Source organism: Hippopotamus amphibius, chromosome 12 (assembly GCF_030028045.1).
Source record: "Hippopotamus amphibius kiboko isolate mHipAmp2 chromosome 12, mHipAmp2.hap2, whole genome shotgun sequence".
NCBI classification, from domain to species: domain Eukaryota; kingdom Metazoa; phylum Chordata; class Mammalia; order Artiodactyla; family Hippopotamidae; genus Hippopotamus; species Hippopotamus amphibius.
The window spans coordinates 75,731,502-75,755,175 of record NC_080197.1 but is presented as its reverse complement, the minus strand read 5'-3'; the positions used below and the strand labels follow the sequence as shown (position 1 = coordinate 75,755,175).

Sequence of the window (23,674 nt, the reverse complement as noted above, 5' to 3'; positions counted from 1 at the left end):
GCTTGATGGTTCTCTGACTTGGGCCAGGCTAGGCTGATTTCAGCTGGACTTCCTCATGCCTTTGTGGCCTAGGATGGCTTCCCTCCACCTGGTCCTCCACAGGCTATCCTGGGCCTGTCCTCAGGATGGTGGGAAGGTTGCAAGAGAGAAGGAACGTGCACAAAGCTTTCTGAGGCCCAAGATCGGAACTGGTCCATCATCATCAGGTCTTCCACTCTGTTGGCCAAAGCAAATCACCAGGCCACACCCAGAGTCAGCACGGGACGATGCTCCTCGGAGGCGTGGGACCCTGGGATGACCTACCACAATGATGGAGTCAGGATGCAAGCTCCAGAGACCTCATTCTTAACCCTCATTCCACAGCCACCTTCCTGTCCAACCTTTAGTTAGGATCTCTTTCAAGTTCCATCAGCTAGTGCAGCCAACACCTTCATGAGCTCCACAGAAGGGACAAGGTCCTACCTTCAAGTAGCACACAGCCTAGTTAAGGAGGTGCGACACCCACCACGGAAAGTTTGGTAACAGTAAAGGCAGGACAAGTGTCACGTGTGGTGAAAGCAACAGGAATCAAAGGTAGGAAAGGGCACGGGAACCGGAGAGGCCCAAGGGTCAGGCGGGGATTGCTCTGGGTGATGAGAATGTACAGAACTGGGTCCTATGGTGAGTCAGGAGGGACAAATAACTCTTTCTTCCTCCCTCCACCAGGTACGGAAGGAGGGGAAGGAAAAGGGAGATGGAATGGGGGGCTCATGAGAAACGCAATTCTCTAAATCGCCTTTCGGTTGGTCCCTCAGCCATCAGGGTTTTCTCTTGGCCTTGGACGTGCTCTGAGTCCAGATGCCAAGCACAAGCGTGTTCCATTCTCATGTGAGTTGAGCACTCGCTTCTAAACATGGTGGCTTCCCAGAGAAACCTGCCAAAGAGAGGACCAGGGCAGGTGGCTTTAAAATGGCAAGGGGATGGGGCTTTGGGATGGACAGTCAGGAATAGGGCTTGGAGGAGACAGGAGGAGTGGAGAGGCTGAACAGATGCTGTGAGGACTGATATTTTGGGGATGGGGTGATATGTAATGACGCTTTTTGACCACACCTCGAGGCATGGGGGATCTTAGTTCCCCAACCAGGGATCGAACATGTTCCACGTGCAGTGGAAGTGCAGAGTCTGAACCACTGGACCACCAGGGAAGTCCCATAAAGATGCTTTTTATCAAGGAAACATTACTGCTGGTGAGCTGCAGGCCCCTGTGCTCCAAGATACAGCATTGGGCAAAGGCCAACATCACTTCTCAAGGCTTCAGAGTTACAGTTCTGTTTCTTTGAATGCTGAGCTGACCTTTGGGATGGAAACAAGGCAGCTGGTTTCTTCTGGTTTTCTTGCCCCACTGCAGACTTACCCACAGTAACCCATTTATTTTCTACAGGAGAGCAGTGACAGGTGCAGGCTTTGGGATCAGACAAAGGTGAGTTCAAGTCCTGGCTTTTCCTCTTGCTAATTTCATCCTCTTGAGCGTGTTATATAACCTCTCTGAGCCTGTTTCCTCATCTGTTATAATGAGGATAATATCTAACTCATAGGGTTTTGTGAGGACTAAGTGAAATTACACATCAAGCACCACATTATGACTGCACCTAGTAATTGCTGTATTAAAATTTAGCTGTTGTTATTATAACGATCCTAAAATGTAGTATTATTATCCTCATTTTACATACAAGGATGGAGACTTGGGGAAGTCAAGTTCACCTGCCCCAAAAGCCCTTGTGAAGGACCTGCCTTTGAACGAAGACAGTAAGGAAGGTATGAGGCCACGACTGAAGGTCATCTAGGCAGAGGGAAAGGATCAATGCAAACTCAGGGTGGAGAGGAGCATAAAATGGGAGTAAAGTGGGGGCGAGGTCAGAGGATCACCTGCCCCAAATGCTCACAGAGGCCTCCTGGTGGAGGCTAGCCTTTGGACCAAATGCCAGCTCTGAAGGCTTGTTGGTTGCAGGGATTGAATCCAGTTTCTTCCATGTGCTGGCTCTGTGTCCTTGGCCAAATTCCTTTACCCCCGAGACTCATTCTTGCATCTATCAAGCGGGATAATACCAGCAGCCCTGTTCCACTGGCTTGTGCCGAGGAGAAAGTTGCCTAGTCTATGCTAAGCATGGCGCCGGGCACACAGTATGGGTCCTGAGACCCAGGTGCGGCTCACGTGGTCCCAGACTGAGAACCTGGGTCTCTGAAGGATGGAGAGAGGATCCAAGGCTTCTGGATGCTGCTAAAATGACCCGAATTGTGGTTCAATTATCCGAAGAGGGCCCCGTGATACAGAGAAGGGTATTCCCCAGAACATGAGGAAATCATTTTACCCTTGAGCAGGAGGTATTTGGGTCAGCATGAGAAAGAACTTCCTGAAATTCAGGCTTGTCAGATTAAGTTAGAAATGATTTACGCCTGTTGTGCTAGTGTCTGCTCTAGGAGTGAAACACCTGCCCATCTTCCTGGGCTGGGCAAGACGTGTCATAAGGAGATGGGCTGACACAGTCAATCTCTCTGGGCAAATGAGCCTCAAAAGACACGTGTCACAAGTAAGGGTTGGCCGTAAGCCTGGCCTCAGTGACAAGGGCCACAGAGCTCACAGAAGCTGACCATGGTTGAGGGAGCAGGGCCAGTTGTTCTAGCTTTGAAAACATTTGCAAAGACCGACCCAAAGCCTGAAAATGCTTCATTCCGTGTGCTTTTGAGTTACTCTGGGGCTGAGCAGGTGGACACCCAGGGTCAGCACACACCTGAGGAAGGAAATCAGAGCCACTTGAACAAAGGCACAGACTGGGCAACAGCCTTGCTGGTGGTTGTCAGGCAGCAGTGAGGACCATCTGCCAAGGACATGAGGCAGCCTTCCTGCACGGGGAGGAGTGTTGGGTGAGACCACATGGCCGCCATCCCACTGGGAAAGGCCAGGGCTTTGGGGCCTATCCATTCCTGGCCCCCAGACCAAGTCAAATCTAACTGCACTTCCAGGAATCGCCACCAGGGGAGACCACGGGCCACGGGGGCAAGGAGGCAAGTCAAAGCCACCAGCTAAATCACCTCCAGAGATTATTCACTTTTGCCACATTCTCATCATTCTTGAAGGCCTGAGCTACGTGGGAGGAGAAAGGAGCGGGGAGTATTCCACAGGTGGGGACTCGGTGTCATCGCCTTGGCCTCACCTGCTAAGGAACTGCCGGGGGTCCTGACCATGGAGGCCCTCCAGGTCTGGCTAGGATGCCAGAGCGCCTCTGGGGACTGATCGTGTCAAGAGCAGGACAGGGGACTTCCCTGGGGCCCAGTGGCTAACACTTTGTGCCTCAAATGCAGGGGGCCTGTGTTTGATCTAGATCCTGCATGCTGCAACTAAAGATCCCGTGCGCCACAACTAAGACCCAGCACAGCCAAATAAATAAATAAATAAATAAATAAATATTTTTAAAAAAAATTTAAAAAGCAGTGGGGGTCCAGTCAGAGCACAGACCTGGACATTCACACACCAGACTCCAAAATCTGCCTCAGGAAATCCCAAGAGGATTCATGTGTCTTTGGGGCCCCCAGCTCCTCTCCCACACACTTTCCCCCATCAGCTTCCACCAAATGCAAAGCCCCCACACTCTCCCAGTGCCCCAGGCTTGGCCTAATGTAAGAAAAGCATCTTATAAACTCCCGGAGGCAGAGGGAGCCCTTGGTCCCCACCAAGGCAGGCACAGCTAAGCCAGGGCTCTCTCTCCTGAGCCCTCGTCACCCACAGAATCCTTCTGGACATAATAATCTAGGACACCCACTACTCATCCATCAGCATTGGTGCGCAAGATAAAACTTGTGTGGTGTGGTTATCCTAAGGGCTAAAATGCAGCCTTTAGAAGGAGCACCACCTGGCTTCCCTGGTGGTGCAGTGGTTAAGAATCCACCTGCCAATGCAGGGGACACAGGTTAGAGCCCTGGTCTGGGAAGATCCCACATGCCACAGAGCAGCTAAGCTCGTGCTCCACAACTACTGAAGCCCGTGTACCTAGAGCCCGTGCTCCGCAACAAGAGAAGCCACTGCACTGAGAAACCCGCGCACCGCAACAAAGAGTAGCCCCCGCTCGCCACAATTAGAGAAAGCCTGTGCACAGCAATGAAAATCCATCACAGCCAAAAATAAATAAATAAATAATAAATATTTTTAAAAAACGAAACAAAGAAGGAGCACCACTGAGGAGATGCTGAAGCTACAGTAATGGACCAGGAATGCACAACAGAAGTTAGGGAAGAATTCCAGGTATTTAAAAAACAAAGACGATCCCTTTGGGCAGGAGCAGTGAGATGACAGTGTAGGCAGAGCCTACCGACAAGTCCACTCTATCTGGGTCCTTTAGCAAGTCAAGGCTGTTCAACTCCACAGACCCCGATGCCAGCCCTGCACAGGACTCTGTGCTAGGGGCTCCCTGACCTCAAGGAGCTGGGAGTCCAGTGACGTGCATGGGCACATATGGCAACAGCAGCCATATTAGGCAGAATACGAGTGGTGCCTTTCAAAGAAACACAGCGGCCAAGGCATAGAAAGTGAGGGGGAAAGTGACACTCTGGTTGAGGGATTATCAGGAAAATGTCCTGGAGGAAGCACGACATTGAAGGAGGCAGAAGTGGAGATGGGGAGACAAGAGGTCAGGAACGTTAGCTATGCCAGCTGGGGGGACTTGAGGCAGTGAGCAAAGGCATGGAGGCAGGGAAGCTGAGGCAGATTTAGAGAATGGGGACACATCCAGGGATGGAGCAGGGGAGTAGCAGGTGAAAGGCAGGAAGTATAACTGGGGCCATACCTTCAAGGTCCTTGAATGCCGGGAAGAGCTTTGTCCTCCGAAGCCACCACCCAGAAATCGGTAGCAGGGGTCAGGGGGGAGGATGGGGGGTGGGGGAGGGATGTTCCCAGGAGACCATCAGGGCAGACTCTCCGAGGTCTTTGGGAAGCCTGCCTTTTCCCTCTTTCTTTCTAAACACTCTCTGTGTCTTTGCTTATGCTGTTCCGTCCTGCAGAAATGCCCTTCCCTCCTACTCTGCTCAGCAAACTCCAACTCATCCTTAAAGTCCTAGCACAAAGTTCACCTCCTCTATGAAGCCTTCCCTGGCTCCCTTATGTAGTTTTTAGTCCCTCCAAAGTGCTCCCCCAGCTCCTGGCTCATTCCTTATTTGTAACTTATAGATCAATGTTCTGTTCCCCATCAGTCTGTCTGTCTCTCCATTTGTAATCTCCTGGAACTCAGAGACTATCTCTACACTAGGAATTATACTATTTTTGTACGAGTCCTCATACTAGGAATGCATATTCTATATACTCCTAGCACCTTGGCACAGAGAACACTGTCAGTAAGTGGGGAAGACAAGGAGGGCATCAGTTCTGGTCTAAGGCACTGTCGGCTATGCCCCGTGGCCTGGCCTCATGGTTTTATCTGCCTCACGTGATCTGGTGCCTCCAGCTGGAGCCCTCAACTCCCTCCCCAACCCACCCCGCCCCAGCTCTGGAGTGAGGAGGACACACCTCCCATCAGCTGCCTCACTGCCAGTGCCTGCTAGCACCTCATTAACCCAGCTGACCCCCACCCTGCCCTGAGAGGTGTGGGCTGGGCAGAGTTCAGGAATCAAGGGAGTCTCCCTGACCTTTCTGCCTGTAAGGGAGAGGAGAAGGCAGCAGGGGGTCCCTATGCCAGCCCCAGAGTCACCCTCATGCTGTACTAGTCAGAGGCTTTTGATCCTTAGACCTCTGATCTTGGACAGACAGACGCCTCGTTAGCCGTGGGGTCCAGCTGGAGACTTGATTAGGACCATCTGCACTGCCGCAGAAACCAATGCACAGAGGAGGCATAGAACTCAGGCTAGGGGGAGTTCCCTGGCAGTCCGGTGGTTAGGACTCCATGCTTTCACTGCCGAGGGCGCGGGTTCAATCCCTGGTCGGGGAACTAATATCCTGTAAGCGGTGCGGTGAGGCCAAAATAAAGGGGGGAAAGGATGTGAGGAAAGGCGGGGGCCAGCCAGGAAGAAAGACACATATGCAGGTGCCCCCACAGCGCCACTCAGTAGAGGCCAACCCGCCAACCTCTCAACTCTTCTGGCTTCATTCAGCACCCTGAGCTGTGTCCCCCTCTCAGCCTGTCACAGGCAGGGGTCTTCTCTCCACAGCACAGAAGGGACAAGGGAGGCTGTGAGCAGACCCATCCGAGGAGGCCAGAAGAGAACAAATAGAACACAGGAGTCCCGCCTCCCAGCCCACACGCTCCTGCCACTCCTCCAGCTTCTAGACTCCAGCTTTCCGTGGGAAACTCTCCTCCCAGAGAGGCTGAAGACAGGCCCCGCGGCAGTGGCGGATGCAGACGGGATCTCAGCCTGGAGGGAAGTGAAAGGGTTAACGTTCTGGTCCACCCGGCGGTCTAGCCACCTCTCCCCAGCGCCTGTAAGTCCGGGCTTGCCTCTGGTGTTCTCTCAATTTCAATTCCCCTCTTACTCCTTCCACTTCCTTCCTGGAGATACTGGGAGGACACCCTTGGCACCAGCAGTGTCTGGAGTGTCATTTAATCCTGCCAGTAATCACCACCTCCTGTTTACTGGCTCTCTCTCCCTCATGGCTATTCTTGTCATTCCTGGATCCACCTATCTCTCTCTCTCCCTCTCTCTCTCTCTCTCTCTCTCTCTCTCTCTCTCTCTCACACACACACACACACACACACACACACACACACACACACACACAAGAATGGGAAAAGAGGTTTCTCTCCGCCGCAGTTCCTGCCCCACCCAACTTCTCTCCCTAAAACTGATCCGGATCAACTGGGAGGCAGGAAGCAGGAGGTAGGATGCGAAGGAGAGCTGGAGGTACCAATAGCTCTTCTGAACTAACAGAGCAACACCATAAACAGCAAGCTCAGAACAAGAGAATCTTGGAGGACGAATAGGAGGAGGGCGATGAAATTACAACATATCAAAGGATAAAGATTCCTCCTCCACATAAAACAGAGTCATCAGAGTCAGCGAGGACTGGAACACTTCAGATCATTTGTGGGTTTAATATGCCTGTAATACAATGAGAGGATGCTTTTGAAAGTGTCCGTACACTTCAGAGCTGTATCCATCACCGATAGCCATTTTATAGGAAGACGACCTCAGGACAGGTATTCTGAATGCTGGAGGCATTCAGACCTGCCCCCCTCCCCTCACCTCCCACTGGGTCTTCGGCTTCATGATTGTGAGACGACAATGGCCACACACTCATGGACACTCCTGATGCCCGATTCTGTCAGATGATGTGTCTTGATCTGGGAATGTGAAAATGTGCCCTTCCTTGAACAGTGTCTATTTACTAGCGGCTGTAGGTGCGGGGACGACCTGGAGGGCTGTTTGCCAGTGAAGAGGGAGGGTGCCCCCTCCTGATACCCCTGTCCCCCAACCCCCAGATCTGGTTCCTGGGAGAAGTGTTGGGTCAGCCCCAGCCTGGCACCAGGCACCATCCCTGGAGCAAAGGTGAAGTCCAGCCTTCCACCAGATGGCTGGAGCCGGAGAGCAGAGATAAGGGTCACACTTTGGACTCCACGGCCAGAGGCGGGCAGTGCCCCCGGGGTCCCTGAACCCCGACACCCCTTCTGCTGCAGGTCCTGCTCCCCTGTCTGGTTAAAGGAGGAAGATGAGGCCGGGACAGGGGAGCTAGCCGGCCACTCACCGCACGGCACTCGGAAAGCGAGGTGGGCACCTGCGGCGGCTCACTAGGTCATCACCGCCGCCCCCGGGCCGGAGGGCAGCGCGTGAGGCCGGCCGGCCGGCCAGGATGGGTGGCCACTTCGGGGGCGAGGGGAACAGAGGAGGGGTCCCTGCGGAGCTAGCCCTCCTCGCTGGGGAGGGTGGTGGCCGCAGCCCCGGCAGAGCAGCTCAGTCCCCGGGGGCCCACGCGCGCCCGCTGCGCCGCTGGTCCGGTGCCCTCGGGAGAGGGAGGAGCCAGGTCGCGGCCCCGCCCCTCCGCCCCCTCCCTCCAGGCCCGGCCCCTCGCTGCCCGGGTCCCTCGGGCCGCTGGGTCCCAAACCCGGCCCGGCCGCGGGTCGGCATCGCCGGGGGAGCCATCGGCGACCGGGGGGCTGGCAGCGGGGGCAGCGGGCGTCGGGACACCTGCGAGCACAGGTGAGCGGCGGGAGGGCGGGGGCGGGGGGCGCGGGGCAGAGAGGAAAGGAAGCCGGGTCAAAGCTCAGAAAGGACCCTGGGGAGGAAGAGGGAGAGGGACTCAGGGCCCTAGGAGGGAGGATTTGGGGGAAGGGGGCCGGGAGACAGGGAACGTTGCTGTCCCCTGCTCATAAATCAGAGGAAAAGTAAGGGGAGGGCTGAGCGGGGTTCTGGGGCCCACCTGGAGGGAGACCAGCATCCGCTTAGGAGGGCTCTCCTCTGCAGGCTCTGCCCACCAAGAGAGCGGGTCCTCTATCCAGGTTTAGGAGGAGGGGATGGAGCCCCGCGCCCGCGGCTTCCGGCCCCACGGAGGAGTTCCCAGAGGCTGGGGAAGACCAAACAGAACCTGCTCTTACTTGGCTCGTCTGTAAGGCCAGCGGCCTGATAGCTGTCTGTGGCCCGGAGAGTCCAGGTAAGGGGTGGGGCAAGCTTTTCAGTAAAAGACCAGATAGTAAATATTTCAGACTTTGAAGCCGCCATGGTCTGTGTCACAACCAGCAGGAAAGTAGTCACAGAGAATTGGCCAAGGAGGAGCGATGACTGTGTTCCCATAACACTTTATTTATGGACATGGAAATTTGAGTTTCATATAATCTTCACATGTTGTGAAATATATTCTTCTTTTGACTTTTGCCGACTATTTAAACATGTAAAAAACACTCTTAGCTTGTGGGCTGTGCAAAAATAGGTGGCAGGTGGGGCTGTGTCCACCAGGCCCCCTGTGGCTCCCCGCCCCAAACCCACCCTCACTCCCACGTATGGAGGAGAGGAGGGTGTTCAAGGGGCATCCCCCCCTGGGGGGGGGCATCCGGAAAGCAAGGGACTGGTCCGTGACCCTTGCGTCCAGCTACTTTTAGGACTTTAGCATCCTTTGAGGCCAGTGTAGGAGCTGGTATCAGAAATACGCATATGTGAGGGAGCGGGTATAGTTCCAAGGGGCTTTCTACGCAGCATGTGGGGGTGCACCTGACCCGCACCAAGTCCTAGACGAGGCGGCTGTGCTCTCCCAAGTAATCTTGGCGCTCGCCCCTCCTCTTCCCTCTCTTCCCCTCCCCCTTCCCCCTCTGTCTCCAGCCTGGTGCCGCGCACTGATAAAGCCTGGCCCTTCCATTCCTTATTCTCTGCAGCCTCAGGGGGCCCCTTTCTCCTGAACATTGGAGCTATGACCCTTGGGAGGTGACCCAGGAGAGAAGGGATGCAGCCCTTCGGTCCTCCCGATGAGGGTCCCCTCCAAGGACTGGTGGCCTCTCGCATTGAGACCTACGGGGGCCGGCTTCAGACCTCCACACTGAGCACTCCTGGTGGCCTCTATCCCCGAGGAGACCTCGTGCTGGTGAGTCCAGAATGTGTGGGGCAGATGTGACCTAGGTGGAGCAGCTGGGGGGACACCCCGGCTTTCACATCTCTGCCCCCTTGCCAGGCCTTGGGCTGCTCTATTCCCGGCCCGCACCCCTACCTTCTTTCCTGGGCTGTGAGGGAGAGGACACCCCTGCTGGGCCAGGCTCCCAGGACTCCACACCCATCCCAGACAGACAGGACAGGTGAGGCAGAGAGAGCCAGGAGGGCCCAGGCCCTCCATGCTGTCAGACTGGTCGGAGGCAGGGAGCTGGTGGGGAAGGTCATCAAACCCAGGGTTTGGCACCTCCCAAACTCTCACCTCTACATGGGAGGAGCCTGTGGGCTCTCTGAGACCTGCCTCCCTCTGAGTCAGGCCTGGAGGAAGAGCAAAGGTTCAAGGTGTCCCTACTCTACAGGTGGGGAGGGGTGTGGGGGCCTGCCTGGCTCCACTCTGGCTCCACCCTTCTGGCCAGGCTCCAGTGCTGACCAAGGAAAGGGGCGTGGAGGCCCAGCGGTCTTTCCCTCAGCCTCCAGACTCTCCCTCCACCTTGAGATCAGTTCTGCTTCCAGCGGGGGTATCCCCTGCCTGACTGGAGGAGGGTTTGGCCTGGGAAGCAGCTGAGGGCAGGAAGGGAGACTGGGAGGTCTGTGGGGTAAATCAGGCCACAGGCAGATCAAGGAATGTGACCAGGCCTGCCCGGGAGGAGACTTCTGGCCCAGGCCTCAACTCCTCACACGAAAGGGCAGCCACTCCCAACTGGCTGGGACACGCCCTGGGGAGCAGGCCGCACGTGTGTGTGCCCCCATCCCCACGTGCTCGGGAAGCTGTGAGGGCCCCAGAATGCGTGTGTGCTGGGCGCTGTGCACACGGGAGCAGCGGGGGGCTGGGGGGGACCCTGGGGCACACGCAGAGCCCGGCCGTGTGTGTGCCTGTGCTCCTGCTCTCATGAGGCCCCGCTTCTACCCCGGGACCCTCTGCCGGGCTCAGCGGCCTCCTTGGCGGTGGCCGCGGTGACTCAGGGCCAGAGCAGCTCTCACCAAACTGGTTTGAGGGGAGAGGTGAGCCAGCCCAACTAGCGGGCGTGGGGGATGCTGTTCGGAGCCAAGCTGGGCCCCACTGCCTGTCTGGGACTTCTGGGGGCGAGGACGCCCCCGAGACACTCCCCATTCCCCCTCCAGGATCCCAGTCGCCGACGCCTCCAGGGCTATGTCCCCTTTACCAAGGGTTCTGGCCCGGCCCGAGGCCTGTCTCCCCTGAAGTTGAGAGAACCAGAGCCAGAGAAGAGGCATGGAGGCCCCTTTGGGGCTGGGATACCTCACTCCCCTAAACTCAAGGTAAGGGTCCCTCTCCTCCCATCCCCAAGCTCACAGCCTAAGCCGTGATGTCCTCCTTAAACCTTCAGAGCTGAGAGCATGGGAGCCCCTCCAAGAAGCGGGGTTCAGCTCTGTCTAGAGACCCTCTCGGGGAGCATCTCTAAGCCAGGCTGCCTCGTAAAAATGTCTGCTTTATGGTCAAGTGTCAAAATGTTCCTGAGACCACTGGTCCCCTAAGTCCCATTCTGGTCGCCAGCTGAAGGTCCCACTGAAGGGTTCTGTCTCAGGAAAGCCCTGAAAGCTATCTTTCTGGTCAGGGAGCCCGGGTCAGACCCCTCTGTCCAGGGACCTTTCTGCAGACAAGGTGCCTCTCCATCCGTGTTCCAGCAACACCCTGTCCCATGTAATCTCAGCTGGGGTTGATCCTCGTCCCCCAGGCCCTCGTGTCCCCACTCACACTCAGGGCTGCTCACCACCTCCCATACACACACACACACACACACACACTCAGCCCTTCCCGGGCCAGGTGGTCTGGGCGCCCAGGACGTGGCCAGGACTAATCCCCCTTTGGCTCACCCAGGAAGTCACCAAGGCCCACCAGCTGGAGGTGAGGCTGCACACATTCAGCATGTTTGGGATGCCCCGCCTGCCTCCCGAGGACCGGCGGCACTGGGAGATCGGAGAGGGCAGCGACAGCGGCCTGGCCATCGAGAAGTCCTGGAAGGAGCTGGTGCCTGGGCACAAGGTAGGCCTGGGACACGGTTTCTGTCCTCATGGGGTCCTAGACATGCGCGCGCGCACACACACGCACACATCTCACATCTGCCCTGGAGGAGGGAAAGGCCTTGGGAAGTGGGATCTGTGGGGACAGCACTTGGAGGCATTGTGCTATAGCTTCAGATCCTGGCCCCATCACGTACCAGTGAGACCTCAGTCAAGACAGCAAGCCTCTCTGAGCTTGGGTCGCCTTGGTCGCTCCTCTGCGACCCCACACCCCCTACACACTGGAGGATTGGTGGAGGGTTAAATGCTGCCTATGAAGTAGATCAGTAGCACTCAGCAGATGGAGGCTGCTGGTCTTGTCATCATTCCCCAGCTGAACCAGCCCTATCCCCACCCAGGAGATGAGCCGGGAGCTCTGCCACCAGCAGGAAGCACTGTGGGAGCTACTGACCACAGAGCTCATCTACGTGCGGAAGCTCAAGATCATGACAGATGTGAGCCGTCCCCGCAGCCCCGGCCCCAGCCCCATCCTTGGCCGTTTACTGACTCCCTCGAATCATCCCCCCTCCTCCAGACCAGAAAGGGCAGGGTTGTTGGAGAGGGAGGGGCCGGATACCAAGATGCCCCTGATTTGAGCCCTGCCCGGGGTCTTAGGAGAGAGGTTCTCGGTACTGAAGATGGGCGTGGGGATGCTGTGAAGGGCTAGGCTGGGGTTCGAGAGGAGGCGTTCAGGCGCTGAGACCCCCTCTCTCCCTGCCTCCAGCTCCTAGCCCCCGGTCTGCTGAACTTGCAGCGAGTGGGTCTGCTGTTGGAAGTGAGTGGGCACTCGGGGGCGGGGGGGAGGCTGAGCCCAAGGAGTGAGGGGCAAGGGGCGAGGTCACAGAGAGCTGAATTGCTACAGCCCCGTTTACTAGGACGCCCACTGCCCTCCCCACGCCCCTCCTTGCTCGAGACCCCAAACAGGCTGCAGGTCCCAGCCCAGCCACCCCCCCCCCCAGGCTTAGCCATCCCCACCTCTCCATGTCCAGTGCCACGCACAGGTCACCTGCCGAGGCATGTTGCTGAGTCCAGCTCCCTCCTCCAGGTGTCAGCTGAGACCCTGTTTGGAAATGTCCCCAGCCTGATTCGAGCCCACCGGAGTTTCTGGGAGGAGGTGCTGGGGCCCACCCTGGAGGAGACGCGAGCCTCAGGCCAGCCTCTGGACCCGGTCAGCCTGCAAAACGGCTTCCTGACGGTGAGGCGGGGAGAAGGACCACGTCTGGATGGGGCGGGACTGGGAGAGCCCTCAGGGATCCTGTCTACAAGGCATGCCCAGGAGACTGGAATCCTGCCACGACTCTAGGGGTCCAAGGGCACAGACCCTGCCTCCAGTACCACCTTACCTGCTACCTTCATTCCACCGGTATGACCTCTGTCCCAAAGGCTCTTTGGGCTCCTGGAGGCCCCGGAGGGAAGCTCTCTCAGGGAAGGGCTACATCTAAGCTCTCATCAACCATGAAATCTTACGTCTGGGGCAGAGACCCATTGTCAGGCAGCGGGGAGCAAGAATGGGGCCTAGGCAACGTGTTCGTTAGGGGCTGGGGGCAGCGGATGTGAAAGGCCACGGGGCAGCCGGGGCATGAAGGGTGACAAGAGAAAGTGAGAGCCTCAGGGTCCACTTCCTCCCAGTTCGCTGGCCAGGGAAACAAGGCCTTGCAAACAAGGCCAGGGAAACAAGGCAGGGGGACAGTCTCTTGGGCACTGTTGTTGGCCCCCTTGCCCCGGAGCAGGGCTCTGGGCAAGCCTCAGGTCACCACCCCACGGCGGGGCCGAAATGGGATCTGCGGTGTCCTGAAAACGGTCCAGCTGAATTATTGATGGCGGGTGAGGTCCGAAGCAGCAGAGCACGGCGGGGGCTGAGGCTGGAGCTCAGGGCAGCAGCAGGTCGGCCCCTTGGGACCTCAGCTCCTCCCCGGAACCCAGAGAGGGAGGCTGGAAGTCGTGGGGGGTCAGGAGTGGCGGGAGCTGGACTAAGGGTCTCCCCGCCTGCTCCCCATGCTGCGCAGCTGGCACCTCATCCCTCCTTCCCCCGCCTGCTTCCCGCCCCCACACCTGTCCCTCCAGTTCAGCCAGCGCTTCCAGCCCTACGTCCTGTACTGCCTGCGCGTGAAGCAGACCATGGCCTATGCCCGGAAGCAGCAGGACAACAACCCTCTCTTTCACACCTTCGTGCAGGTGGGAGGGGGCTGCTGGGGAAGGGGGACGCGGCGGACCTCGGTCCAAGGCTGAGTGCGCCCCTGGGGCGGGCCGGGAGGGTAGCTTGCAGCCGCCTGACCCCTGCCCACCTTCCCTGGCAGTGGTGTGAGAAGCACAAGCGCTCGGGGCGGCAGATGCTGGGGGACCTGCTCATCAAGCCCCACCAGCGCATCACCAAGTACCCACTGCTGCTCCAGGCCGTGCTCAAGAGGAGCCCCGAGGCCCGTGCCCGGGAGGCCCTGAGCGCCATGGTAGGGGCCGGCAGCGCCTGCCTCCTCGGGAGTTGGGGGCTGGTGCGTGGGAACCCATCCCCAGGAGGTCTCTTTCCTCATGTGTGTGTGACAGCATGGCACTGACTCGTTGGCTGGGTGGGATGTACGGGCGACGAGCTGAGTGTCCTCCCTTCACGCCCCACCCTCACCTAGATCGCAGCAGTGGAGTCATTCCTCCGACACATCAACAAGCAGGTGCGCCAGGGAGAAGAGCAGGAGAGCTTGGTGGCTGCAGCCCAGCGCCTCGGGCCCTACGAGGTTCTGGAGCCATCCAGCGAGGAGGTGGAGAAGGTGAGAGAGGCAGAGGGAAGGGCGCTCCGAGAAAGCAAGGCCCCCAGGAAAAGGGGTGAAGCCGAGGCCTGGAGGGGGAGGGGCAGAGGTGCCACGAGCTGTGTGTATGCCCATCATTCCTTCCTGGGGGTGGGGGGCGGGGAAGGGTCCCAGGGGGGTCCCAGGTTCAAAGGAGTAAAACAGAGGCCCTGGGATGCTTCCTGTTCTCCAAGAGGCAGGATGCCCAGTGCCCTGCTCCTCTGCTCTCTGCGCCCCTCAGAACCTGCGTCCATTCTCCACCCTGGACCTGACGGCCCCCATGCTGGGGGTTGCTCCCGAGCACACCAGGCAGCTGCTGCTCGAGGGGCCCGCACGCGTGAAAGAGGGACGAGAAGGGAAGGTGAGGGGGCTATGGGGGAGCAGAGGAGAGCAGAGAAGATGGGAGAGAAGTAAAGAGAAAGAAGGGAGAGATGGTGGGAGACGGGATGGGTCAGAAGGCTGGAAATGGGAGAAGAGGGGTGTGTGTGTGTCTGTGTCTGTGTGTGTCTGTGTGTATGTATGTGTCCGTGTATGTGTGTGTCTGTGTCTGTCTGTGTGTGTCTCTGTGTGTGTGACTGTGTCTGTGTGTGTTGGGAAGAAGACGTGGTTCTGGCTTTGCTCTGCTTGTTGGTGTGACCCTGAGTCAGCCACTTTGCTGCCTATAAAGCGAGAGATGGGCCCACACTGACACAGCTCCCAGCTCTCCTGTCCCACAGCTCTGCACCCGCCCACACACCCAGGCGTGAGCCCCGAGCCCTGTCCCACCCGCCCCGTGCTCCAGCTGACCCTCATCTCTCTCCTCACTCGCCCCCAGCTGGATGTGTACCTATTCCTCTTCTCTGATGTGCTCTTGGTGACCAAGCCCCCTCGCAGGGCAGACAAAGCCAAGGTTATCCGCCCACCCCTCATGCTGGAGAAGCTTGTGTGCCGACCACTCCGAGACCCAAGTATGTCTCTCCTGGGAGGACCTTTTCCTTCTCCCTTCCCATCAGCAGAGGAAGGAGAGGTGGGTATGGGGATCAGATAGGGTCCAGCCCTGGAAGCAGACCTTCTCCTCCACCCAGGCAGCTTCCTACTGGTCCACCTCACCGAATTCCAGTGTGTCTCCAGTGCCCTCACTGTGCACTGTCCCAGCGCTACAGACCGTGCCCGGTGGCTGGAGAAGACCCAGCAGGCCCAGGTATGTGAAGCCAGGTGCAGGGGGCAGGGGGATGGCAGGGGCCCTGGAGTTCAGACACGGTGCAAAAGAGGGGAGGAGGAGGAGAGAGAGACTGGGGTGCACCCAGCTTCAGACCAGAACTTCCACCCCTCTGATGCTCCCTCAAGAGGGAGACACAGCTTTGACCATCCTTAGGGCACAGAAGAGGGACTTCCCTGGTTTTCCAGTGGTTAGGACTCTGTGCTTTCACTGCCGAGGGTGCATGTTCAGTCCCTTGTTGGGGAACTAAGATCCTGCAAGCCGTGCAGTGCAGCCAAAAAAAAGTATTAAAAAAAAAAAAGAGCACAGAAGAAAGCCGTTTGCCAGCTAGGGTGCCAGTCCCTGGGAGAGCCAAGGCAGCCTCCCCTGAAGATTTTGAGGCTGTGAAGCAATTAACTTGAGCTTCTGTTCAGCAGACATGAATGGGGCACCGGCTGGGTGAGCACAGGCTGGGTGCTGGGGAGTCAGAAAAGAATGAAAGGATATTTCTGCCCTCACGGAATATGCACTGCAGCCTAGCTATGCAAACGAGTATACAAATAACAGAAACGTGTGGATGGAATGGAGCTGGGACGGAGAAGGGTTCACTCTATCTGGCAGGTTGGTTGGGACAGGGACTGTGCAGAGGACAGGGACGCGGAGAAGGCTTCACAGGAGAGCTACTTTCTGAGCACCATTTGCGGATACCTAGGAGCACGTCAGGGGAACGAGGTGGGCAGGAAGCGCATTCCAGATGGAGAGCAGAGCATGTCGAAGGTGTCGGAAATCAAACGCACTTGCGTGTGTTGAGAGCGGCACCAGCCTAGTGGTTGGCATTACCAGGGCAACAAGCACAGGGCAGCCCAGAGGCAGAAAGGCTGGGAGGGAGGCGCCGCCAGATCATGACCATCTCTGGATGCCGTGCTGCGGGAACTTGAACTTTGTCTGGTAAATGACACAGAGGCAGTAAAAATGTTAACCATGGGAGTGACGTGGACAGATTTATGCAACAAAAGCTAGAGGAGTTCAAAAGAAGGGAGACCCAGATGGAGCTGTATTGGTTACTGCTTGGTGTCTTAAAGTGACAGAGACGTATTCTCTCATGTTCAGGAGGCCGGAAGTTGACAGTCAAGGTGTCAGCAGGGCCATGCTTCCTCTCCATAGCTCTAGGGGAGCATCCTTCGCTGCCTCTTCCAGCGCCTTGTGGCTCCAGGTGTTCCTTAGCCTGTGGCAGCATCACTCCACTCTCTGCCTCTGTCTTCATGTGGTCTTCTCTCCATGTGTCTCTGTGTCCCAACCTCCCTCTCCTGTCTCTTAGAAAGACACCAGTCATTAACCCAAAAGCCAGGATGACCTCATCCTTGAGATCCTGTACTTAGGATCTACACACATCTGCAAAGACCCTTTTTCCAAACAAGGCCACTCACATTCACAGATTCTGGGGGTCAGGACCCAGACCTGTCTTTCTGGGGCCACTGTTCAGCCCACTACAGGGGCAGAATGGCCAAAGAAGAGGGTAGATTTGAGTTGGACTTTAAGGATGAGGAAGACCCTGAGCAGAAGACTCAAGGGAGAAATTGGGCTGGGTTTATTTGGGGGACAGTGACCATGTCTGTCTGAATCTGGAGGGAAGGGTTTTGTGTGGAGCCAGTGATGAGAGGCCGAGTTCTAGGGGACCCCAGGGCCTGCAGAAGAGTGAGGACTGGACCAGACTGAATTGAATTGGGTTGGCAAGTTGACACCAGAGCCACCATAGATTCTTGAGCAAGGGAAGGCCATGGTGAAATCCATGTGTTTTGTCTTGAATTGTCAGGTGGCAGTGTGACAGATGGGCTGGAGGAGGGAGAGATTGGTGGCAGGAGATTTACTGTACTAGTCTGGGTATGAAACACTGAGGTTGAGTGCCATGGCCTTAGGGACCTGGTGCAAAAAGAAAAGAAGAAAAGAAGAAAGGAGCTGAAGAAGAAGGAAGAGACAGGTGAGCCTTAGGGAGACTGATAGACTCCTATACCGAACGCATGGTTCAGACCCCAGCTCTGCCTCTTACTAGCTGGATGACCTTGGGTGAGTTATGTGACCTCCCTGGTCTTCCATTTCTTCACCTACAAAATGGATATAAATAATAGTCCTTATCTCATAGGGAAGATTCAAAGAAATCATTCAGATTAAGCAGGCAACATGGTGCCAGCTCTTGGTAACTCAGGTCCACAAGGACAAAGGATAACTTGCTCCAGGTTCCTATTGTGTAGAAAGGCTGCTTTGGCAATGACAGAACTGAAATCATAAGAAAGGGAAACCTGTCTGTTTAGTTGTTGCTTTCTGGGTGGGATGGGGCATGGGTAGCAAGATTTAGTTTTAAACAGAAGCACTTTAGAAATGAGGTACTGGAAGAGAGCTAAGTGGAGCTCTCTTAGGGGCTTGTGGAAATATAGAAACACAGACTAGAGTTCAGGTGAGAAATAAGGATGAACTATGAGACTTGCAAAGAGAACAGATCCTAAAAGTTCTTTTCGCAAGGAAAAAAATGTAACGACGTATGGTGACGGATGTGAACTAGACTTGTGAATCATTTTGTAATATACACAAATACTGAATCATTATGTTGTACACCTGAAACTAAAATAATATTATGTCAATTATACCTCGATTTTTAAAAAAAGAAAAGGCATCTAGAACAAGTTAAGAGATCATAGTGTGGACAATTTCTAAAGAATGCAACTTCACTATTTTTAATGAGTTTAAATCAAAGTAGTGCTTCTTATAGGGCTTGCTTTAATGAGTAGGTTATAATGATTTGTCATTTACACATTAGGTAATTAGGGCTTTGAAACTTTGGGGGCTGCATAAAAATAGTCTTGTTCTTTAAATAATTTTAAGCATTCTTCCCACAGTCTTACCTATGATATCGTATCAAAATGTGGAGAGATCATTCGAGAAAAGGAAAGCCAAGGCTTAGTCTCTGTTTAAACACTGTATTTAAAATTCGGAATTAGGAAAGTAAAAAATAAATAGGAGGGTTTTGCCATTAAAAAAAGAAAAAGAAAAAAGGACGAAAGGCAGAACCTCAAGGTCTTGTGTCCTCTAGCCACTTCCTTAGATACCTAAACAAGATGGTGACAGCCCCCAGGAAGCCAGAGGCAGGGGACAGGATGGGGGTCATCTCCCCTGACCTCTGCTCCAGGCTGGCTCAGAATCCCCCCTCTCGGTGTGGTGGGGCCTTCTCTCTACACCTCTCCCCTGAGCCCAGGAAGAGACCGCCCCCCCCCACCTTCTCTTTAGAACCCCTAGGGGAACCACTAAAAATTGCTGGTATTTTATTACACAAACTAATTTAGCCACCCAGGAGTCTTACTCCAGGCTAACTGAGGTGAGGATGTCATTTCTGATACCTAATCAAGCAGTGCACAAGCTCCCCACCTCCCCTCACAAAAGTAAGAAACCTGAAACTTGGAAATGAGTTTGTTCTGCTATTCTCTCACCAAAATCTCAGGGAATCCTTCTCTCCATTACCACCAGTCTTTGTAAACTGAAGAGGGTGTGGAATATCTACTGATCCCAGGGGTCAGACTGTTTTTTCTCTGCCTTACGAAACGTACATATGTTGGTTTATTCCTAGAGGGTCTGGCTGCAGTGGCTTCAGCTTTTAGGGAAAATGAGCTTCTCAAGAGGAGAGAGACTGAATCTTGGGAAATGCCCATATTTAGGGGCTGGGAAGAGGAAAAGGAACCAGTGCCAGGAACAAAAAGCTATCAGAGACAAGGCCAAGAGATGAATGGAGGTAAAAGGCAGGCTCTGAGGGCCCCCAGCCCAGCTCTCACTCACGATCTGCGTTCTTGCGGGAGTTACCTCACTTCTCTTAGCCCAGGCCCCACCTGGGAACTGCAGGGATAATGGGAACCGCCTTGCAGGGCGGGAGAGTTATGTTTGTAAGCTGCTTGGCACGCGGCCCAGCACTTAATGGAGGCTCCATACATGTTTACTGTTGTCATCTTTAGAAGAAAGGAGTGCCTGGCTGGTGGTGCCTGGGTGGTGCTGACTGGCGAAATGCGTCTGCGTTCAGAGTCCAAGGGCATCTGCAGGAGATGGTTTTAGTCCGCGATGGGGGACTTGGGGAGGAGAGCGGGTGAATCTGGGAGCCACTCCAGGGGCAGCGGGGAGAGGAGGCATTTCCTTCCAAGGCTTCAGTTCTCCACGAAGGAAGAAGAACTGTAGTGGGAGAGCCCTCCCTTTTCTTGGCTTTGTTGGGGCAGCACATTCTGGCCCAGACACCAGTTTCCTCTTCCTTTCCCACCCTACCCCCAACACGTCTCTCCTCTTACCCAAGCTGAGAAAATTCTCCCAGCGTTGCTGGAGAGCCTTTGGAGTGGCCGGGGGCACTTCAAACAGCCCTGTCCCCCGGTACCTGAGGTGTCGGCTCCTCCACCCCCACTCCACTCCCCTGCCTCCCTGCTTCTTCCCAGGTGGGGCCACTGGTAAGTTTAGTAGAGATGCTGGTATTGGCTGTTCCTTCCAGACCACCGCCCCCTCTTCCTCCCAGTTCTTTTCTTCCACACACCATCTTTATCCTGGACATCCCAAGCATAAACTTGAGCGTGGGTCAAGTGGGGCCAAAACACCCTCATTGCTCTTCCCCACATTCAGCAGAGCTAGGAGATGTGGAAAGGTCACAGGACCTGGCCTGCCATGCTGGCCTCCTACCCCCAGGCACCATCATCCCTGGCTCTGGTCAACGGACCAGGTCTCATGAGACTGCTAAGAATCTTTGCATGAGACAGTGACTGGGAAGCCAGGGCAGGAAAACTGGAAGTACAAGCCTGAGGTCTTTTTCCTGTCCCCGTTCCTCCATTTCTCCACCATGTCCCTTGTACAGACCCAGCTACCCGCTACCCCATCGTATTTTTGGAGAGGGTTTGGGAAGGTCCAGGTGCCTCAGAGTTGCTGATTCATATACCTCAAGGGGTGGGGTGAGGGGAATATTCAAATTAGTTAATAACCAGAATGGCATGGGCATCAACAAATCAGAGTAGAGCTTGGGGGGTGGGGTGGTCCTAGAGGCCCCTTGTGCCAGATATTATCCCTCTGCTGCTAGATCTTGGGGGGCAGGGTAGTCCTGGGGAAGGAAGGTGGGAGGCTTAGGCAGTAGCCCTTTGCTCACCAGCATGAAAGTGCTTCAATGTTTCCATGATGATAAGGCCATTCCAGCCGGTGCTGGTATCAGAGCTGCCCGCAGCAGCCACCGCCACAGCCTCTTTTGGCCAAGCCTCCGCCTTCAGCCTCTCCAAGGCTTCCCTTGCCGTCCCTCCCCTCCCCCAGGAGAAAGTTGTCCTTTGGTAATTCTTGACCCTTTAAGGCTGCCCTTGAAAAACAGTGCAGTTACTGAACTAGGACTCACAGAGAAAGGCCCAGCCCCAGGGGCCTCTGCTTCTTTCCACCTGTGCGACCTGCGTCAAGTTCACTCATCTTTCTGTCTTGTATTCTCCTCTATAAAATGGGCTAATATACTGCAGGGTGATGGTGTGTATCAAATGACCGCATGCATGTAGAAATGCTTTATAAACCACTTCTCAGATGTCACTATTTTATTCTGATGGCTCCTGTATGAAAATGCTAAGGAAGACAAAATGTAATGTATCCTCTTTCCACTCCTCTTGGGACTGTCTTGCTCTCATCTCTGAAGGACATCAGGGTCCTCAGCCCAGGACACAGCCTGCCCCTGCCTGCCCTGTTGGTAGGAGAAAGAGTTACCCGAGGACCCAGCATCATTCAGAGCAGTTACACCATCATCACCACCAATAAGGGAGGGCTTCCTGAAGGAAGAAACAGACCAGATAGAGAGCTTGCCAAGGGGGCGTGAGAGGCAGGAAGAACAGTCCAGCTAGGAAAAGGGAACTTCTATTCATCCCACCCGCCTTCAGGGGCAGCTCAAGAGTTCAAATCCTGGCTCCGTCCCACTTCCCCATGGCATGACCTTGGCAGTTACTTAACCTCAGAGTCTCTGTTTCTCAGGAGTAAAGTAGGAGCAAAAAAATCTGCCTCGTGGGGCAATGGTGAAGATGAAGTGAGATAATGTATGTAAAGCACTCAGCGTGGTGCCTGGCATACAGCAGGTGCTCAATAAATGAGAGCTCTTAATGTCAGTATCCCCACCCCAGGTGGCCCTGCAAAAGCTGAAGGCAGAGGAGTACATCCAACGGAAGAGGGAGCTCCTGGCCCTGTATCGGGACCAGGACGGCAAGCCCCCAGGCACCAGGCCCTCCACGCCTTCCCCGGAGGGCTCTGAGAGCAGTGCAGAGGGGAGGTAAGACCACAGGGAGCACAAGGTCTCCCAGAGTAGGGCACTACATACAGGCAGCGAGGAAGGGAAAAGGAACCCTCAAGGCTGGGAGATGGCATTACAGCTTTTGGGGGGGATTGGGACCAGATTGAGGAACCCAGGCTACATGTTGGCACCAGCTGTGTGAAAGGCCCCATGGGACAGCTTATGGGGTTAGCCAGCATAGGGTTGGCGCAGGGTGAAGGAAACAGACACGAGAGACATGAAATCCCTGAGAGGAACAGGCTCCCCAGGCCAGGGATGGAAACCGAAGGCCAGTATGGATTTGCGGAATGTCAGAGCTGCAGGGACCCAGCTAGTTCAAATCCCGAGAGTTTGAGGTTGACCTAGAATAACACAGCTATTGCACCGCATCTTTATGGAGAAAAAAGACTCCATCACTGAGGGGATAACCTCAGGGGAGCTCAGGAAGCACTCAGCAAAGACTTGATAACGAGCTTTTGGACCAAGTGCAGGGGCTAAAATGCCTTAAAGGAGCTTACAGTCTAGCCAGTGAGATGAGAGAAACAATCAGTGCAGTGTAAAAGTAATACCAAAATAAGTTTGGAGGAGGGGCCATTTCTGGATGGAGGGGTCAAGGGAGCCTCCCAGGACTTGAACTTGACCCCTCAGCATCTCATCTGACTCTGACCATTTGCTATTAACTGTAGGACTCCTGAGTCCTCGACCGTCATCCCTCACCTGGTGGTGACAGAAGACACAGATGAAGATGCTCCCTCGGTACCAGATGATACCTCGGACTCTGGCTATGGCACTCTGGTCCCAGGCTCCCCCAAGGAGTCCTACTCCCCACTGAACCATCTACACTCCAGGGCCCTTCGTCGGGACCCTCGCCTCACCTTCTCCACCCTGGACCTCCGAGATGTTCCTTTGCGTCCCCAGCCTCCTGACCCCCAAGCTCCCCATCGCCGAAGCGCCCCTGACCTGCCAGAGGGAAGTGTCCGGAAAGGAGACAGTCTTCCCAGGGGAGACCCACCGACCTCGTCTGAGGAAGAAGATGGGACTTCAGTTGGAGAGAATGTGGTAGTGGAAACTTTGCATAGGGCCCAACTTCGGGGGCAGCTCTCCCCCTCCCCAACCCATGCTGACTCTGCTGGGGAGAGCCCCTGGGAATCCTCAGGGGATGAGGAAGAACAGGGTCCCCTATTCCAGAGACCCGGCCACAGCCCCTCCCCCCACCCCCACCGGGCTGAGGACATGCTCCGAGAGATCCGGGAGGAACTGGCCAGCCAAAGGATTGAGGGCATCCCAGAGCCTGGGGACAGCAGGCCTCGGAAGCTGACTCGGGTCCAACTGCAGAGGATGCGCGGAATTCACATCGTACATCTGGACACACCCCTGTCCACATCGTAAGTGTAGAAGGGAAGCTGGCATGGGAGGGAGCAGAGGGGAAGGCCAGTATGGAGCCGGAGGTGGTGCCAGAGCAGGAGGCGGGGGGGGGGGGGGGGGGCGACCAGAGGGGGATCGTGGCCAGGAGGGGCCTTTAGCCTCATGCATCACCCCAGGTCTGACTCCCTGACACCTGCCTCTTGCCTTTTCAGAGAGGCGTGAGGAACGCTAAGGACCCTGGGCATTTCTCCCGGAGGAAATCTCTCCCTAAGAGTGCTGGTCACCACCTCCACCCCTGGCCGCTACCTCAAGGACACTTCTCCGGGCACCCTGCCCTTCCTGCTCTGAGGACTTTGGGGATCAAGAGCTGTACATTTATGTATCAGAGACACACCGCAGCCCCACATAAAGCTGTGCATAAAAATGACTGTCCAGCCAGCACTAGATGAG

General features: G+C 55.7%; 1 protein-coding gene across 12 annotated transcripts; it reads left to right on the top strand.

Moving 5' to 3' along the window:
• Window positions 1-6,294: 6,294 nt before the first annotated feature.
• Window positions 6,295-23,651, top strand: PLEKHG6 (pleckstrin homology and RhoGEF domain containing G6). Of its 12 annotated transcripts, none has more exons than XM_057701409.1 (18): window positions 6,295-6,442; window positions 7,635-7,724; window positions 8,419-8,605; window positions 9,321-9,526; window positions 10,711-10,866; window positions 11,426-11,590; window positions 11,967-12,062; window positions 12,332-12,382; window positions 12,653-12,802; window positions 13,672-13,782; window positions 13,905-14,054; window positions 14,229-14,366; window positions 14,626-14,745; window positions 15,199-15,331; window positions 15,449-15,564; window positions 21,714-21,859; window positions 22,546-23,244; window positions 23,437-23,651. In XM_057701409.1, the coding sequence occupies exons 4-18, from the start codon at window positions 9,389-9,391 to the stop codon at window positions 23,444-23,446; spliced, it is 2,379 nt and encodes a 792-aa protein (XP_057557392.1). In that variant the 5' UTR covers window positions 6,295-6,442; window positions 7,635-7,724; window positions 8,419-8,605; window positions 9,321-9,388; the 3' UTR covers window positions 23,447-23,651. The 12 variants fall into 12 exon arrangements, with proteins under 12 accessions (XP_057557392.1, XP_057557391.1, XP_057557389.1 ...); XM_057701408.1 differs by having other exon boundaries at window positions 6,296-6,442; window positions 7,350-7,724; XM_057701406.1 differs by lacking the exons at window positions 6,295-6,442; window positions 7,635-7,724 and adding an exon at window positions 8,002-8,154.
• Window positions 23,652-23,674: the final 23 nt, after the last annotated feature.

Coding starts and splice junctions, on each gene's coding strand:
- PLEKHG6 (XM_057701409.1), top strand. CDS start 9,389: ATGCAGCCCTTCGGTCCTCCCGATGAGGGTCCCCTCCAAGGACTGGTG. Junction 12,063..12,331: donor AGCTCAAGATCATGACAGAT/GTGAGCCGTCCC, acceptor CCCTGCCTCCAG/CTCCTAGCCCCCGGTCTGCT. Junction 15,565..21,713: donor AGAAGACCCAGCAGGCCCAG/GTATGTGAAGCC, acceptor TCCCCACCCCAG/GTGGCCCTGCAAAAGCTGAA.